This window comes from Pristis pectinata, chromosome 8 (genome assembly GCF_009764475.1).
Source record: "Pristis pectinata isolate sPriPec2 chromosome 8, sPriPec2.1.pri, whole genome shotgun sequence".
NCBI classification, from domain to species: Eukaryota; Metazoa; Chordata; class Chondrichthyes; order Rhinopristiformes; family Pristidae; genus Pristis; species Pristis pectinata.
The window spans coordinates 45194421-45213903 of NC_067412.1; the positions used below are offsets into that span (position 1 = coordinate 45194421).

The 19483-nt window shown below is 42.7% G+C and overlaps 1 protein-coding gene across 3 annotated transcripts in view; it reads left to right on the forward strand.

The window, feature by feature from the left end:
• The window catches only part of gpr174 (G protein-coupled receptor 174), a 30210-nt gene extending 13023 nt beyond the window's left edge, over positions 1-17187 (forward strand). For 2 of the 3 annotated variants that reach the window (XM_052021875.1, XM_052021873.1), the window contains exons 2-4: positions 6620-6735; positions 11803-11945; positions 15372-17187. In XM_052021875.1, coding sequence (XP_051877835.1) covers positions 15728-16687 — 960 coding nt within the window. In that variant the 5' untranslated portion in view covers positions 6620-6735; positions 11803-11945; positions 15372-15727 and the 3' untranslated portion in view covers positions 16688-17187. The remainder of the gene's footprint in view (positions 1-6619; positions 6736-11802; positions 11946-15371) is intronic. The other variant, XM_052021874.1, reaches the window with a different exon arrangement.
• Positions 17188-19483: the final 2296 nt, after the last annotated feature.

Sequence of the window (19483 nt, forward strand, 5' to 3'; positions counted from 1 at the left end):
AAAAACATAAACATAAATTCTACACAGTTTTAACAAGGAAGAACACAATTGGAACAAAAAAAACAAAGTCCATTGTAGCGATCTTTGATAGATGTTGCCTTCTTGAGGCAACGCCTCATGTAGACAATACCGATGGTGGGGAGGGAGATGCCCGTGATGTGTTGGGCTGAGTCTACTACCCTTTGCAGCTTGTTACATTCCTGCACATTCAAGTTACCGTACCACACCATGATGCAGCCAGTCAGGGTACTTTCAACAGTACATCTTGCAGAAGTTTGTTGGAGTGTTCAGTGCCTTCCTTGCAATTGTATCTATGTGCTGGGCCCAGGACAGGTCATCTGATATGTTAATGCCCAGGAATTTAAAGCTGCTGACTCTCTCCACCATTGATCCCCCAATGTAGATAGACATATGTTCACTCTCTTCCCCTTCCTGAAGTCAACAATCAGCTCCTTAGTTTTACTGACATTGAGTGAGAGGTTGTTGTTGCGGCACCACTCAACCAGGTGGTGATTAATCCAACAGCAGTGGTGTCATTGGCAAATTTGTATATGGCATTGGAGCTATGCTTAGCCACACAGTCATGTGTGTAGAGAGAGTAGAGCAGGGGGCTAAGCACACAGCTCTGAGGTGCACCTATGTTGATAATCAGCGAGGAGGAGATGTTGTTACCAGTTCTCACTGATTGAGGTCTGCCAATGAGGAAATTGAGGACCCAGTTGCAGAGGGAGGTACAGAGGCTCAGGTCTTGAAGCTTGATGATGAATTTGGATGGGAACACCCGGGTAAATCTCCTCTGCATCCTCTCTTGCTGAATCACATCTTGTTATATGGCGACTTCACTCAAAAGTGTGACAGGGATTTGTGTGAAAATGTACCCGTCAGATCCACTTTAAACCCCCTCTCTCACCTTTAATACCACTTCCTAAGTTGCCTTTCATTACAGAGCTTTGCAGCAGAGAAACAGGTCTTTCAGCCCACCAAGTCTCTGCTGTCCATCATGCCTATCTATACTAATCCCATTTGCCTGCATTAATTCCATATCCCTCCATGCCTTGCTCATTCAAGTACCTGTCCAGATGCTTCTTAAATGTTGTTACTGTTCCAGTGCCACCACCTCCTCTGGCAGCTCATTCCAGATATGCCCCCTGGTTTTAGACACCCCTACCCTATCTATGTTTCTCGTAATTTTATATACCTTTATCCTGTCACGATAAAGTACGAAAGTACGAGATATAAGTATGAGAGGACACGGCTTTAGGGTGAAAGGGGAAAGGTTTAGGGGGAACATTAGAGGGAACTTCTTCACTCAAAGAGTGGTGGGAGTGTGGAATGGGCTGCCATCTGATGTGGTAAATGCGGGCTCGCTCTTAACTTTTAAGAGTAAATTGGATGGATACATGGACGAGAGAGGTCTGGAGGGGTATGGGCTGGCGGCAGGTAAATGGAAATAGCAGAATAATGTTTCGGCACAGACTAGAAGGGCCGAATGGCCTGTTTTCTGTGCTGTAGTTTTCTATGGTTCACCTCTCAGCCTCCTTTGCTCCAGGGATAACAAACCCAGCTTATCCAATCTCCACTTATTATTCAAATCCTTGAATGCTGGCAACATCCTAGTGAATCTTTTCTGCACCCTCTCCAACTTAATCACATCCTTCCTGTCATGTGACAACCAGAAATGCACACAATACTCCAAGTGTGGCCTAACCAATGGCTTGTACAGCCGTCTCATGATGTCCCAACTCATGCATTCAATGCCTTACTCAATGAATACAAACATGCCAAACACCTTCTTCACCACCCTGTCTACTTGTGTTATCAGTTTCAGGAAACTATGTATTGTACCCAAAGTATTTCTGTTCAACAACACTCCCTCAGGCACTGCCATTCACTGTGTAGGTATTGCCCTGGTTTAACTTCCAAAAATGCATCACTTGTGATTTGTCTGAGTTAAATTTCATCTCTATTCCTTTGCCCACTTTCCCAGTTGATCTAGATTCTGTTGTAACCTTGGACAACCTTCTTCACTGTCCACCACACTACCAATCTTAGTGTCATCTGTAAACATACTAATCATGCCAGCTACATTCTCGTCCAAATTGTTAATATATATGATAAACAACAGAGGATCCAGCACTGATCGCCCTGACACACCACTGCTCACAGGTCTCGAGTCTGAAAAACAACCCTCCACTATTACCCTCTGACTCTTTCCACTGAGCCAATTTTGAATCTAATTGGCTAGCTCACCCTGTATCCCATGCTATCTAACTTCTGGACTTAACCAGCCTTCCATGCAGGACCTTGCTTAACCTGCTGCTTAGCCCTCATCAATCCTTTTGGTTGTCCTTTCAAAAAACTCAAATTCATGAGACACGATTTCCCACACACAATGCCATGCTGAAGATCCCTAATCAGTCCTTGCCTTTGCCTCTCAGAATCCCTTTCCCACCACCGATGTTAGGCTCACTGGCCTGTGGTTCCTTGGCTTATCCCTGCTGCCCTTCTTAAACAGAGGTACAACATAAGCCACCCTCAAGTTCTATGGTACCTCACCCATGGCTGAAGAAGATACAAAAATTTCTGTCAGTGCCCCAGCAATCTCCTTTCTTGCTTCCCATAGCCTCCAAAGCTACAGCTGGTCAAGTGCTGGGGATTTATCCACCTTTATGCATTTCAAGATCTCCAACACCCCTTCCTTGGGAATGTTGATGTGCTCCAGGATATCACTGTTCCCTCCCCTGAGCTCATTTGCTTCCACATCCTTCACAGTAAATACAGACAAGCTGTATTTTTTTAAGCTCTCATGCATTTCCTGTGGCTCCACAAATACTACCTTCTGGAATTGCTTAAGTCCTTCTGGTAAAGAATTCCCACAGTGCTGTTGAGTAGGGAGCTGCAGGGTTTAGAGCCAGAGTGAATAACGATATATTTTCAAATAATGATAGAATTTGGAACAGTACAACACAGGAACAGGCCCTTCAGCCCATGATGTTCTACCAAACTAATTAAGCTAATGATGCTTAATTACACTAATCCCTTCTGCCTGCACATGGTCCACATTCCTCCATTCTCTGCATATTTGTGTGTCTATCTAAGCCTCCATTATTTCTGCCTCCACCACCACCCCTGGCTGCACATTCCATGCATACACCCTTCTCTCTATAAAAAGTCTTGCCCCGCACATCTCCTTTGAACATTGCACACCATGGTGTGTGACTTGCAGGAGAAACTGCAGAGGATGACATTCCCATGTGCCTACCATCCTTCTCCTGAGGTATGTCAGAGGAGCCTTGGTGAGGAACTGCAATGTAGTTTGTAAGTAGCACACATTGCAGTCACACTCTATCAGTAATGGAGGGAATGGATGGTGGATGTTGGGTTGTCAATCAAGTGGCTGCTTTGTTCTTGCTGCACTCATCCACACAATAGGAGAGTATTCCACCACACTCTGGAGTTGTGTCTTGTAGGTGGTAGAAATGATCTGGGGTGTCAGGAGGTGAGTCACCTGTTACAAGATAGCTAAAATATGTAGGTGGCTTTGTGATGATAATGACTTTAAATATCAAGGGTGGGTGGTTAAACTCTCTTGTGAGACATGTGTTGCAAATATTATCTGCCAATTATCAGGCCGTGCCTGAATGTTGTGTAGGTATTGCTGTGTGCAGATATGAATTGGTTCATCTTGCTGAGAAGCTGCAAATGGAATTGAACATTGTGCAATCATCAGTGAACACCTCCACTGTTGACCTAATGACAGAAGGAAGGTCATTAGTGAATTAACTGAAGATGCCTGGTCCTTGGACGCTTCCCTGAGGTGAGGTCAGTAATTGAATTTAAGTGGAAATTGTCTGGTAGAATGGGCAGAGAAGCAGGAAGATTATTCTGTCTACCAAACCAAGAGAATAGAAACTAGGGGACATAATTACAAAAAGGATAATTTGATGGAAGTGACAGGGAAGATGAAAGAACTGGTTTAACCGGCATGCAGGATCTGTAGTGTTATACACAGAGGCACAGAGTATAAATTAAATTAAATTTTATTTACAGCGTGGTAACAGGCCCTTCTGGCCCAACGAGTCTGCGCCGCCCATTTTAAACCCAAATTAACCTACCCGTACGTCTTTGCAATGTGGGAGGAAACCGAAGCACCTGGAGGAAACCCACGCAGACATGGGAGAACGTACAAACTCCTTACAGACAGCGACGGGAATCGAACCCCGATCGCTTGCGCTGTAATAGCGTCGCACTAACCGCTATGCTACCGTGCCACCCCCTAAGGAAGTTATGATGAATCTTTATAAGACATTGGTTCAGTCTGGAGTATTCTAGTTATGAATACTACACTTTAGGAAAGATGCAAAGGCTTTAGATGGTGCAGAAGAGATTCACTAAAATGATTTCAGGGATGAGGGACTTTTAATAGACTGAGACTTTAATATGCAGGGAATGTTCTCCTTGGAATAGAGAAGATTAAGAGAAATCTGATAAAGGGTTTAAAATAATGAATATAGCCAGAACAGGTAGAGAAACTGATCCCTTTGGCAAAGGGATCAAGAGTCCAAGGGAAAGAGAAACAGAAAATGCTGGAAATCCTCAGCAATTGAGGCATCACCTGTGGGGATATAACAAATGGCCCATTCTGATATCAGCAGGAGAGGCTGATGATCTGAAATTGTAGAATTCCACATTGAGCCCTGGGCACTGTAACATCTCTTCTCAGGAGATGAGGTGCTGGCCCTCATGCTTACATTGGGTTTCACTTGAACAATGCCAGGGGCCAAAGACAAAGGTTAAAGGATCCAATGGAAGTGAGAAGTAAAGTGATAGGCAACAGTAAGTTTGTGCAGCTGGAACAGAGGTATTCAGAACCTGTGTTTGACTGCTCCAATGAAGAGGAGCCCATGTTTCAAGCATCGGATACGTGCTCAAAACTGGAGGAGATTAAAGCTGCTTCATAGCAGGAGTGTTCAGGTGCCTAGATGATGGGAAGGGAAGAGGTCAAAGGGCATGCTTCAATTTCCTGCAGCTGCATGAAAAACTGCCATGACACAGAGTGAGAAGAGTGAAGCAGAGACCTGTGGAGGCACTGATTCCCTTGGAATGCTGAAAGAGACAGGGTGGGGATGTGTCTGGTGGTCACATCAATGAAGGTGGCAGAAGTTACAGAGGCTGATTACTGAAAGTGGGGGCTGGCTGGGTAGATAGTGAGGGAAACCTTAGTTGGACAGGATGAGAGGTGGAGATAGCAGAATATGGGCAATAGAATAGACCCTGTCAACAAAGGTGGAGAAGCAGCTCTGGTTAAGGAAAAACCTTTTTTTATGTGATGAATGTTCAAGAGTTCAGATGGAATACCAGAGGTGGTGTTGAAAACAAACTCAATGAATGTACTCGGAAGGGAGAAGGTATTTGTAAGGGAAGAGCTAGTAGGACAATGGAGAAAATGTTGGGGATTGGAACTCACTGGAGTCTGCTCACATACAGCTGGGATGCACTCAATGGCTTCCTTCTGCGTAACCATCCTGCGATTACATGGATCGGTCCAGAAATAATAGATAAAAGAAAAAAATCTCTACATCAGTGAGAAGAGGAAGTTGGAGACACTAGAGACTGCTGATGCTGGAATGTGGAGCAACACACAAACTGTTGGAGGAACACAATAAGTCAGGCAGCATCTATGGAGGGAAATGGGCAATCGACATTTTGGGTTGAGACCCTTCATCTGTATTGAAAGATAGAGGGAAGATGGCCAGCATAAAGAGGTGGAGGGAAGGGGTGGAGCGAGAGTTGCTTGGTGATAGGTAGTTCCAGGTTAGGAGAGGAGATAGGCAGATGGAAGAGTGGAAATGGCAACAGAGGCTAGAAGGTGATAGGTGGAGGTGATGGAATCTGATAGGAGAGGAAGGTAGAGCATGGAACCAAATAAGGGAAGTTAGGGAGGGTAGAGGGGAACAGTGGGGGAGGGGACCCAATGGGGAGAGTGGGTGATGGACAAATGGAGTGGGTGTAGGAGGGGAAAGAGACAGTAATGGGGACTGGGGTAAGTGTAGGAAGAACTGAGTAGATAAGGAGGAGACAGAAAGGGGGTAGAGGGGGAGCAGGTTAACTGAAGTTTGAGAATCCAATGTTCCAACTGTTGGGTTATAGACTACGCAGGCACTGGTGCTGTTCCTCCAGTAGAAGGGGAATGCTAACACATGGAGTGGCTGCAGCAGATAATGATGATTCATTTAAGGAAAGGCACGATGCATAATGAGTGGAAAGTGACCAAAGGAGAAGGTAAAGGTGGAGAGTGGGGAGAGAGGAGATAAGAGTGGTTGGAACCAAGTGTTGCAGGAGGTTTTGTATGGAATAGGATGACCAACAATGGTGATCCCACTGTCCTATTCCATACCTTTTAAACAAATCATTATTTGTAACAAGAACACCAGTTGTAAGATCGCACAACTGACAAATTCACATAAAAATAGAGCCTTGGAAAAACAGTCAAAATGAATCATCACTGATAATTGGGTGACAGGAACGTAGCCAAATAATATAAAGTTGTTTATGTTATGATCCAAAGTACATATCTTTTAAATAGTAAGTCATTGTTTTTTTACCTGCTGTCCTGTAGATAACTAGGCCCAGCAAAAACTACACTGTGAAATCAAGCCTGAAATTCTTTCATGAGGACAAAGTAAAATGAGACAACAGTCTGCATCAGGGCCAACAAATGCAAATCGATACCAAGTAAGTTGTGTCAACAAATGAAATTTCTCATATCTCTGATTTTATTTTATATATATTTTACCTGACTATATTTTACCAGTACTTGTAAAGTTATAAATTGGCAACACAAGTAGATAGGGTGGTAAAACTGGGGAAGAGCAAACTTGCCTTCTTCATTTGGGGCATTGAGTAGAAAAGTCAGAAAGTCATGTTGCAGCTGTACAAAACTTTGGTAAGGCCAAGCTGAGAGTATCATGTGCAGTTCTGGTCATTGTGTTACAGGAAGGATGTGGCAGCTTTGGAGAGGGCACAGAAGGTTCATCAAGATGTTGACTGGATTAGAGAGTATTAGCTAGAAGGAAGTGTTGGACAAACCTGGATTGTTTTCTCTGGAGCATTGGAGGTTGAGAGGGTGACCTGATAGAAGTTTATAAATTTATGAGAGGCATAGATAGGGGTAATAATCGGAATCTTTTTCAGAAAAGTCAAATACTAAAGGGCAGAGGGTTAAAGTGAGGGTAAAAGTTCAAAGGAGATTTACATACAAGGTAAGTTTTTTTTACACAGAGGGTGGTAAGTGTTTGGAATGCACTGCCAAAGGAGGTGGTGGAAGCAGATATGATAGCAACGTAAAAGGCATGCAGATAGGCACAGGAATAGGCAGGGAATGGAGGGATATAGACCATGTGTAGGCAGATGGGATTAGTTTAAACTGACATCATGGTTGGCACAGATGTCGTGAGCTGAAGGGCCTGTTCCTGTGCTGTACTGTTCTATGGTCTATAAATTATGGATTAAAGATCCAGGTAATGATTTCCATTGCATATTGTTCTTAAACTTGATAAAAATGGTGAAATTTTCACCATTATTATCATAAAGTAAACTGCTTGCAATTTATTTTATCAAATGTAAAATCTGAGTAGGTCAGAGGAAGAAGGGGATGGGGAAAAGTCAGATCCAACAGGCAGAGAGGCTTTGAGGAAGGAGAAGCAGAGTACAGGCTATAAAAGTGGTAAGGTGGATGGGCTAAAGTGCCTTTACTTAAATGCAAGAAGCATCAGGAATAAGGGAGATGAGCTGAGAGCTTGGATAAGTACAAGGGATCACGATATTGTGACTATTACAGAGACATGTAAGATTGGTTTGTAAGAGAAGCTTTTCACTGTACCTCGGTACAAGTGACAACAATAAACCAATACCAATACCAATAAATGCCCCATTCCCCCAGGGCAGTGGACTACACCTGAACAAGTTGTGGGTGACGAAGGTGATAAAATTCTGATAATCCGGCACTCTCGGGGATTTAGGTGGTGCTGGACCTGTGGATTTTCCAGACTATTCTTCCTATTAATACCCCAACCCACTTTTAACTTACTTAAAAGATTTTACGCACCATAGAAAGCATCCTATCTGGATGCACCACGGCTTGGTATGGCAACTGCTCTGCCCAGGATCACAAGAAACTGCAGAGAGTGGTGGACACAGCCCAGTACATCACGGAAACCAGCCTCCCCTCCTAGGACTCTGTCTTTACCTCTCACTGCCTTGGTGAAGCAGCCAGCATAATCAAAGACCCCACCCACCCGGGTCATTCTCTCTTCTCTCCTCTTCCATCAGGTAGAAGATACAGGAGCCTGAGGGCATGTACCACCAGGCTCAAGGACAGCTTCTATCCCACTGTGATAAGACTATTGAACAGTTCCCTTGTACGATGAGATGGACTCTGACCTCACGATCTATCTTGTTGTGACCTTGCACCTTATTGCACTGCACTTCCTCTGTAGCTGTGACACTTTACTCTGTACTGTTATTGTTTTTACCCTGTACTACCTCAATGCACTGTGTAATGAATTGACCTGTACAATTGGTATACAAGACAAGTTTTTCACTATACCTCGGTACAAGTGACAATAATAAACCAATACCAATACATGGCTAACACCAGGGCAGGAATGGATATTGAATATTCCTGGTTTTCAGTGTTTTAAAAGGAATAGGGAGGGGAGGACAAGAGGGGGAAGGGTGGCGATACTGGTCAGGGACACTATTACAGCTGCAGAAAGGGTGGATAATGTAGAAGGATCCTCTCTAGATTCAGTATGGGTGGAAGTTAGGAACAAGAAAGGAGCAGTTACTCTACTGGGAGCATTCTATAGGCCCCCTGGTAGCAGTAGGGATACTGAGGAGTGAATTGGGAGGCAGATTTTGGAAAGATGTAAAAAAATAACAGGGTTATTATCGTGGGAGACTTCAGCTTCCCAAATATTGATTGGCACCTACTTAGTGCCAAAGGCTTAGACGGGGCGGAGTTTGTTAAATATGTCCAGGATGGATTCCTGTCACAGCATGTTGACAGGCCGACTAGAGGGGATGCTATTACTAGATCTAGTGTTAGGTAATGAACTGGGTCAGATGACAGATCTATCGGTGGGTGAGCATCTGGGGGACAGCGACCACTGCTCAATAACCTTTAGCATTGTCGTAGACAGGGATAGGAGCAAAGAGGATGGGAAGATATTTAATTGGGGAAAGGCAAATTATGAGGCTATAAGGCAATAACTTGAGAGTGTAAATTGAGATGACATATTTGAAGGGAAATGTACTGTGGAGATGTGGTCATTGTTCAGGGATCTCTTGGAGGATGTTAGGGATAAATTTGTCCCAGTGAGGCAGAGAAGGAATGGCAGGGTGAAGGAACCATGGGTGACAAGGGAGGTGGAACAACTAGTTTAGAAGAAGAAGGCAGCATACATAAAGTGTAAGCAGCAAGGATCAGATAGGGCTCGTGAGGAATATAGGAACTTAATAGGAAGGAACTTAAGAAGGGGCTGAGGAGAGCAAGAAGGGGACATGAAAAGGCTTTGCCGAGTAGGGTTAAGGAGAATCCCAAGGCTTTTTACTCATACGTGAAGAGCAGAAGGGTGGCTAGAGTAAAGGTAGGTCCGATTAAAGACAAAGGTGGGAAGGTGTGCTTGAGAGCTGTGGAAGTGGGTGAGGTTCTCAATGAACACTTCTCTTCAGTATTTCCCAAGGAGAGGGGTCTTGATGACACTGAACCGCTGGCTAGGATCTTTGAATCCTCATTGTCCACGGGGATGGTACCGGAGGATTGGAGGGTGGCGAATGTTGTCCCCTTATTCAAAACCAGTGACTTATTACAGACCAGTGAGCCTTACATCTGTGATGGGTAAGCTGCTAGAAAGGATTCTAAGAGATAGGATCTATGATCATTTAGAGAATCATGGACTGATTAGGGACAGCCAGCATGATTTTGTGAAGGGAAGATCTTGCCTCACTAGCCTGATCGGGTTCTTTGAGGAGGTGACCAGGAAGATTGATGAGGGTAGTGCAGTAGATGTGGTCTACATGGATTTTAGTAAGGCGTTTGACAAGGTTCCCCATGGTAGTCTTCTTCAAAAGGTCAGAGGCCAAGGGATCCTGGGAGGCTTGGCCGTGTGGATTCAGAATTTGCTTGCCTGTAAGAAAGTAGAGGGTTGTGGTAGAGGGAGTGCATTCGGATTGGAGGGCTGTGACTAGTGGGGTCCCACAGGGATTGGTTCTGGGACCTCTACTTTTTGTGATATTTATTAATGATTTAGATGAGGGGGTGGAAGGCTGGGTTAGCAAGTTTGCAGATGACACAAAAATCGGTGGTGTTGTGGATAGTGTGGAGGGCTGTCAAAGCTTACAGAGGGATATTGATAGGATGCAGAGCTGGGCAGATGGAGTTCAATCCAGAGAAGTGTGAGGTGGTACACTTTGGAAGGACAAACTCCAAAGCGGAATACAAGGTAAATGGCAGGATTCTGGGCAGTGTGGAGGAGCAGAGGGATCTGGGGATTCATATCCACAGATCCCTGAAAGTTGCCACACAGGTGGATAGGGTAGTTAAGGAAGCTTATGGGATCTTAGCTTTCATAAATTGTGGGATAGAGCTTAAGAGCCGCGAAGTAATGATGCAGCTTTACAAAACTCTGGTTAGACCACACTTAGAGTACTGTGTCCAGTTCTGGTCGCCTCATTATAGGAAGGATATGGAAGTGTTGGAAAGGGTGCAGAGGAGATTTACCAGGATGTTGCCTGGATTAGAGACTATGGATTATGAGGAGAGACTAAAGGAGCTAAGGCTTTACTCATTGGAGAGAAGGAGGATGAGCGGAGACATGATAGAGGTATACAAAATATTAAGAGGAATAGATAGAATGGACAGCCAGCACCTCTTTCCCAGGGCACCAATGCACAATACAAGAGGACATGGCAGTAAGGTAATGGGTGGGAAGTTCAAGGGAGATGTCAGAGGGAGGTTTTTCACCCAGAGAGTGGTTGGTGTGTGGAATGTGCTGGCCTGGGGTGGTGGTGGAGGCTGATACATTGGTCAAGTTCAAGACATTGTTAGATAAGCATGTGGAGAAATTTAAGATAGAGGGATATGTGGGAGGAAGGGGTAAGATAGTCTTAGGAGTGGTTTGAAGGTCGGCTCAACATGGCGGGCCAAAGGGCCTGTATTGTGCTGCATTGTTTTATGGTTTAAATGACAACAATTTGTTATTCTTTAAGGGACTCTCCCTAAAACTCCCCATGTATAAAGGAAAGTGAAGCCTAAACAACAATGTTCAGTTTTTGATACTACTTGTTTTGCATAATAATAATTCAAGAACCCTGGTGAAAACCAGTGCAGGACAAAACCCAACATAAACTTTGGTCAGAGGCTGGTTCATTGCATAGGATGCAAAGTTAGCTGTTGTGTAATGATTTTATTTTTGCAAAGATAATCTTTCAATATCTTTTTCAATGTGTGACATTTCGGTTCTGCACAATTATGTTCTTACAATTCCATGTCAACTACACTTCAAATGTACTTAAGCAAAATATTGCAGATGCTGGCAGTTTGAAACCCAGAAAATGCTAGATGGAAAGGGAAGGAAAAGTTGTCAGCATGATCTTTGGAGAAAAGTTAGTGGAAGTGTCAGCTTTCAAATTCACTACCCTTTGGCTTTCAGCAACTTTTGTGAATGTACACACAAACGTGAGTGTCTGGAGATTTCTGCAGGCAGGTAACACTACAATCTGACTGTTACCTCTTCATAGATCTCAGCACAGGAGCTGTAGCTTGCTGCTTCCTATACAACTTTAAAACTCACTGAACAATTGTACATCTGTAAAAAGGAGCAGACACAACTTTATTTTTCCTCCTGAGCTGGAATGGAAGGGAGTAGCTTTATGAGACTTGGGTAAGTATTAATATAAAAATAATATTATAGGTTCTTAGCATAGAATAATATTATAATCTTTTTAAGATTTAAAATCTTAATTCATTTAGATTTTTTTAATGTCATAAGTTCTTAAACATTTAGTGAATGTTTCTTGAATTTCTCAGGAATATTCTGAAACATTCAGAGTATTTTTGTGTTTGGTTTCATGATGTTTGAAAGATCAGGCTGAGGGCCTTGAGTTAGCTGGCAGTCCAAGTTTCTTGAACCTTTCATGGCTTTGTTTGTTTTTATCAGGTTCTCCCTTGGAAAGATTGCCAGAAGCAAGTCGAGTTTTTTTGAAAGCCAGTAGTGATCTGAGAGTGCTCACTGCTAAATCAACCCCATGTGTTAGGCAGTGACCCTGCATCTCTCACCTTTTAGGGTTCTGATGAAACCATTAAAGACTTTATGTGCTTAAGATAGAATTCAACAATTTCAAAGGTTAAACACCAACCTCATTTTTCAGGATTGTTTATTTCTTTCTATAATCTACTTCTTCTAATCACCATCATCATTTTATCATTTCATCACTTCTGACTTCCTGGGTACTTCCTTGAAAAATACTGCATCTCCAGCCTTCAGCTGTTAATTCTGTTACTCACTGTGCAGACAGCACCTGCCCTGGAAAGTATTTCCAGCATTTATTCTTTCTAGTTCAGATCATGGAGTCATAGAGTTATACAGCACGGAAACAAGCCCTTTGGCCCAACTCGTCCAGGCCAACCAAGCTGTCCACTTGTGCTCGTCCATTTGTCTGTGTTTGGCCCATATCCCTCTAATCCTTTCTAATCCATGTATCCTTGCAACTGTCCTTTAAACATTGTAATTATACCCACCTCTACCACTTCCTCTGATTGCTCATTCCATGTACGTACCACCCTCTGTGTGGAAAATTTTGCCCCTTAGATCTTTCCCCTCTCACCTCTAGTTTTAGACTTCCCTACCCTGGGATAAAGATTGTGACCATTCACCTTATCTATGCCCCTCATGATGCTATAAATCTCTATAGGGTCACCCTTCAGCCACCTATGCTCCAGGGAAAAAAGTTCCAGCCCATCCAGTCTCTCCTTGTACCTCAAGCTCTCCAGTCCCAGTAACAACTTCATGAATCTTTTCTGCCCTTCCCAGCTTAACAACATCCTTCCTATAGCTGGGTGACTAGAACTGCATACCATATTCCAAGTGAGATCTCACTGGTGTCTTGCACAGGATGTCTCAACTCCTGTACTCAATATCCTGCCCGATGAAGGAAAGCATGTCAACTGCCTTCTTCACCACCCTGTCTACTTGTGTTGCTACTTTCAGGGAACTATGTGCCTGTAGCCCTTGGTCTATCTGTTCTACAACACTCCCCAGGGCCTGACCATTTACTATGTAAGTCTGCCCTGGTTTAACTTACCAAAATGCAAATCTTTGCACTTGTCCCAGTTAAATTCCATTTGGCATTCTCTGGCCCACTTTCCCAGTTGATCTAGATCACCTTGTAAACTTCGATAACCCTCTTCACTGTCTACTACACCACCATCTCTGGCGACATCTGCAAACTTACTAGTCATGTTAACAATATTGTCATTCAAGTCATTTATTTACAGGACAAACAACAGAGGACACAGCACCAATCCCTGCGGCACACCACTGATCACAGGCCTCCAATCTGAACCCTCTACTACCACCTTCTGCCTCGTTCCACCAAGCCAGTTTTGGATCCATGTGATCTAACCTTCCAGACCAGCCTTTCATGTGGGACCTCATCAAATGCCTTGCTCAATTCGACGTAGAGAATGTCTACTGCCCTGCTCTCATCAATTTTCTTGGTCCTGCTTCAAATAACTCAATCAAATTCGTGAGACACAAGGTCTCACATACAAAGACATGCTGACTATCCATAATCAGTCCTTGCTTTTCCAAATGCTGATAGATCATGTTCCTCAGGATCCCCTCCAGTAACCTTCCCACCACTGATTTTAGGCTCACCGGCCTATAGCTCCCTAGCTTGTCCTTGCAGAATTTCTCAAATAAAGGCACAACATTAGTCACCCTCCAGTCCTCCAGTTCCTCACCTGTGGCTAAGGTAGATACAAGTGTCTCTTCCATGGCCCCTGTAATTTCTTCAAGTGTACTTTCCACAAGAAATCAAGTGTATTTCATTTGTTATAAATCTCATTGTGATGTTCCATAATGGTGAAAGACAAAGCATAAGTGCCATAGAATCCAGGAAACAAGGGCAAATTATTCCAAATTTGGTTGAGTGGCAGGGAACAGAGGGTGTTAATTGATGGGTGTTTGTTGTGATTATAAGGCTGTTATCATCTGGGTCCAACAGGGCTCTCCATTTGGTCTAGATGTTAAATTTTAGACCTAAATATGAGAACATACAACATGGAACAGTACAGAGCAGGAACAGGCCCTTTGGCCTGCACTGAACATGATGCCAAATTAATCTAAATTTCTCCTGTCTGCACATGATCGATGTCCCTCCATTCCTTGCATATTCATGTGTCTGTCTAACACCTTCTTAAACTCCACTATCAAATCTGCTTCCAGCACTTGCCCTGGCAGCCCGTTCCAGGCAGCAACCACTTACTATGTAAAAATACTTGCCTCACACGTCTCCTTTAAACTTACCCCTCTCACCCTAAATGCATGTCCTCTAGTATTTGATATTTGTACCCAGGGAAAAAGATTTTGACTCTCCATCCTTTCTATGCCTCTCATAATTTTATATCCTCCTATCATGTCTCCCCTTACCCTCCGATGGTCCAGAGAGGTTAGACAATTCATGTTTGTCTAACCTCTCCTAATAGCACATGCCCTCTAATCCAGGCAGCATCCTGATAAATCTCTCCTGCACCCTCGCCAAAAGCTCCACATCCTTCCTGTAATGGGGCAACCAGAACAGGATACAAAACAGCTTTGAGATGATTTCAAAAATAGGTTGACAGAAGGAGAAAAGTTTTGAACTGGAGGAGATTATAAGCAGTCTGGTGAGTTGGCAGGAACATAGCAAATGGAGTTTCGACCAGAGAACTGTTAAGTAATGTATTTGGTGGTAAGCAAGGGAGGATACTCAGAGTAAATGGGGGATATTAAGTGGTGTGGAGGAACAGAGGGATCTTGGGTGCATTTCCATAGATCTTAAAGGTGGAAAAGCAGGTCAATAAAGAGATTGCAAATAGCATATGTAATCTCATCCAATATTAAAACAGCAAATATAAGAGCAGGGAAGTTGTACTAGAACTGTACACAACACCAGTTGTGTCACAGATCAAGCGTTGCATACAGTTCAGGGAAGATCTGATGGCACTGGAGATGGTGCAGAGATTTCTCTGAGTGTAACTTCTGTTCAGGAAAGCAATTTTTATTGGACTTCCATTTAATCTTGGTTATTTGTCTGATATTTTCCAGAAGGCCAGCTGCAGCAGGACCTCCAGCTCAGAGATACACTTACTGATCAGATGGCAAGAACCTTACCTGTTAAAGTCGGTGTGCCTATCCTAATTCTGGATTTTCAGTCCTTTTACATCAACAATGTCCGCAACCTGAAGCCAGCTTTGGATCAACGTTTAATCCTGAGATCAACCTTAATGGTTGAGAAGTACCCCAGCAAATTAAAAACTCGCTACTCAGACATCTTTAAAATATCTTCATAATATATTCCAGCAATTTTTAATCTTTTTCTAATCACAGGGAATATTCTTCAAATTTTCTTCTCTTTTTTCCAGTTCAGTCGCGTTTATTCTCAGTTAGAAGGCAATTGGAAAATGACAAACAATTCATCGAACTGCACTGATGAACGGTCTGCTGCTGATTTCCTCTATGCCATCATGTATGTTATAATATTTATACCAGGCCTAATATCCAATGTTCTAGCCCTTTGGGTGTTCCATGCCTATATTAAGGAGACAAAACGGGCAGTGATATTCATGATTAACTTGGCCATTGCAGACTTGGCACAAGTCATGTCCTTGCCACTCCGGATTTTCTACTACCTGAACCATGATTGGCCTTTCGGCAGGTTTTTGTGCATGTTTTGTTTCTACCTTAAATACGTGAACATGTATGCAAGTATATTCTTTCTGGTGTGCATCAGTATCCGACGGTGCCTCTTTCTTATTCAGCCCTTCAAGTACAATGACTGCAAACGAAGGTATGATGTCTATGCGAGTATCATCGGCTGGGTCATTGTGGGTTTGGCTTGCCTGCCCTTCCCCCTAATGAGGATTGATACGAGAAACAACTCCAGCAATTTCAATAGCTGCTTTACAGCTCTTCCTATAATACAAATTGGTATCCCTACCTCTGTTGCCATGTTTACACTGGCCGAACTAACAGGATTTGTGCTACCTCTCATCATTACTATGATCTGCTCTTGGAAAACCATGATGTCCCTGCGGGAGAAAAATTCAGTCTTGCAGGACAGTGGGGAAAAAAAGAAAGCCTTAAAGATGGTGTTGACCTGCACCATGGTCTTCCTGGTTTGCTTTGCACCGTATCACATCACCTTCCCTTTGCATTTTCTGGCCTTGTCAGGGCACATTCAAGATTGTGCAGCCAGGAAGTTCATACTTAAATTTCACCCAGTTGCACTCTGTCTAGCCAGTCTGAACTGTTGTCTGGACCCAGTCATATACTACTTCACGACAGACGAGTTCAAAAGAAGACTATCGCGGCAAGAAATCAGTGAAAACAGTATTCAGCTCCAATTAATGGAATGTAGATGAATAATTCATCATCATTACAAGTTTTAAGCATTCAGCTTCTTTATAAATAGAGATATGGAAAAGATGTTGTTCAACTGTTAATGCCTCTGGCTTTGTTACAGATTTCTTTTCAGTAATTTAGTATATTTATATAAAATATTTGTATATGTTGTACCTTAAGAAAAAAAAACATTTTACAATGGTGAATAGCTCAAAAATGCTTGTTTCAAGTGTTCTATTTTGAGAGTTGTGCACTGCAGTGTTGAACATGTAAGGATTGCTCCATTGCACAATGATGTGCCTTAAATAGATCTGCAGAGTGCTGTTTTGGTTCCTTTCTGATAACCCCACTTCCTATTTCAATCATGGTGGTAATTGTGTGGGAGTCTATCCTGTTAGTGCCAACTATAGATGGAAAGATGTGCTGGCTAGTTTGAAGCTTGTCATAAATTTGTCATACAGCAACAGCAAAGGGATCTGGACTGCATTAGAACAATAATCCAAATCAAATTTAGAAGAGTTCAAATAATCTTCTCAGTGCAGATAACTCCATAAAAGTGACTCATCTTGTCATATTAAAATGTTGTTTTGTTCTTTATAACTTTAAATGTTCTCTTTTACAGTACATTGCTTTACAAAGCAATGAACATAGAACAGTGCAGAACAGGAGGAAGTCCTTCAGCCCATTATATCTGTGCCAAACATGATGTCAAATTAAACTAATCCCTTCTATGTACATGATCCATATCCCTCCATTCCCTGCATGTTTATTTGCCTACCTAAAAGTCTCTTAAACTCCACTATTGTATTTGCCTCCACCACCACCTCAGCAGCACATTCCAAGCACCCGTCACTCTCTGTGTGTAAAAAAAAAACTTGCCTTGCAAATCTCCTTTAAACTTTCCCCCCTAAAGCGATGTCCTCTAGCATTTGACATTTCTACCATGGAAAAAAGACTCTGACTATCTACCCTATCTTTGGCTTTCATAATTTTATGTACTTCTATCAGGTCTCCCCTCAGCCTCTGAAGTTCCAGAGAAAACAACCTGAGTTTGTCCAACAACTACTTATAGCTAATTCCCTCTAATCCAGGCAACATCCTCATGAACCTCTTCTGCACCCTCTCCAAAGCCTTCCTGTAATCAGGTGACCAGAACTTCACACAATACTCCAAGTATGGATTAAACAAAGTTTTATACAGCTGCAACATGACTTGCTGACTCAAACTCAGTGGCCCAACTGATGAAGGCAAATATGCTGGGTACCTTCTTTACCACCCTATTTACTTGGCAACCACTTTTAGGGAGCCATGGACTTTGTCCCCAAGATCCCTCTGTACATCAATGGTTTTGCAGAAGGCTTTAAATTATCAGCTGAACAATAAACACTATTATGTTCCAAATTAAATATGAAAATATTTAGAGAATAGTGCTACAACTGCTTATGTCATCCAGCACAGAAACAGGCCCTTCAGCCCACCATGTCCATGTCAACCCATTTATGCTAATCCCATTTACCAGCGCTTGGTCCATTGCCTTCTATGTTTTGGTGATTCAAGTGCTCATCCATCTACTTGCTAAAGTGTTGTAACTACTAGGTTTCACCACCTTCTCAGGCAGTATATTCCAGATTGCAGGGTAAAAAAAAATTCTGAAGATTCCCTCCATTCCTCTTACTTCTCCCTTTAAACCTATGTCGTCTACTTTTGCACGCCCCTGTTGTGGGGAAAAGGTTCTCCCTATCATCTCAATCTATGCTTCTCATAATATTGTGCAGCTCCATTAGATGCCCCCTCAGCCTCTTCCTCCTAGCCCAGCTTATACAGTCTGAAATGTTCTATCCTAGGCAAGATTCTGGTAAATCTCCTCTGCATCCTTTCCAGTGCATTCACAGCCTTGAGTGCTTATACCTGAGAATAAATATATCTGTAAAAGGTTAGCTGGTTTAAAAAATTCCAAAAAATTTCAGATTTTGGATCTCTGAAATGAAAACAGTAAATGCTGGAAACACTCAGCAAGTCTGGCAACATTTGTGGAGGGACAAACAATTCATCTTTCAGGCTGATGACCTTTCAAGATCAATGAAAGGTCATTGATCTGAAACATGAACTATGTTCATCTCTCTGTAGATATTGCCTGACCCACTGAGTGCTTCCAGCATTTACTGTTTAATTAATGGTCAAGTGGTGTTTAAGCTTGAGGGAAAAATTTCTCCTCCTTTCATTTTTCCCAGATATCTAAAGTATCCAATGTTCCTTGAAGATGAATCAGTGTGAACAAAGTTAAGCTGAGATCTGTCTTTCATTCAGTCAAAGTAAGAACATACATGAATTTCCAAAATGCCTTTATGTAACCTTAATGTGTCCCAAAAGATTCACTATCAGTGTGGGAATGTGTTTTTTTCTGTAATAATACTTTAAATGTCAAAATTGTTTTGAAGATCAGTGGCTCAGGGAGCATTAGAATCAAGAAAGTTAAAGGGTCAAATTATGTGAAATGGTTTCATAAACAGTATTTTCCCAAGGAGGACTGAGGAATGAATTGAAAAGGGAGTGAAATCGAGAAACTATCATTTAAAAATTTTCTCATCCATCCATGACAGAAATTAGGAAGCAGTCATTTCCAGATCAAAAAACCTAAAATACTATATTCCAGAATGCAGTAGGATACTGGGTCAGCTGGAGCTTTCTGACTGTAAGAGCTGTAAGAGGAAGATAAACAGCAGTCTTGGAGCAGCTGCAGAATATTCTCAAGGGGGAGGGTGTGGAGCCAGAGGTCAAGGTGCATATTGGTACCAACGATGCAGGTAGAAAGAGGG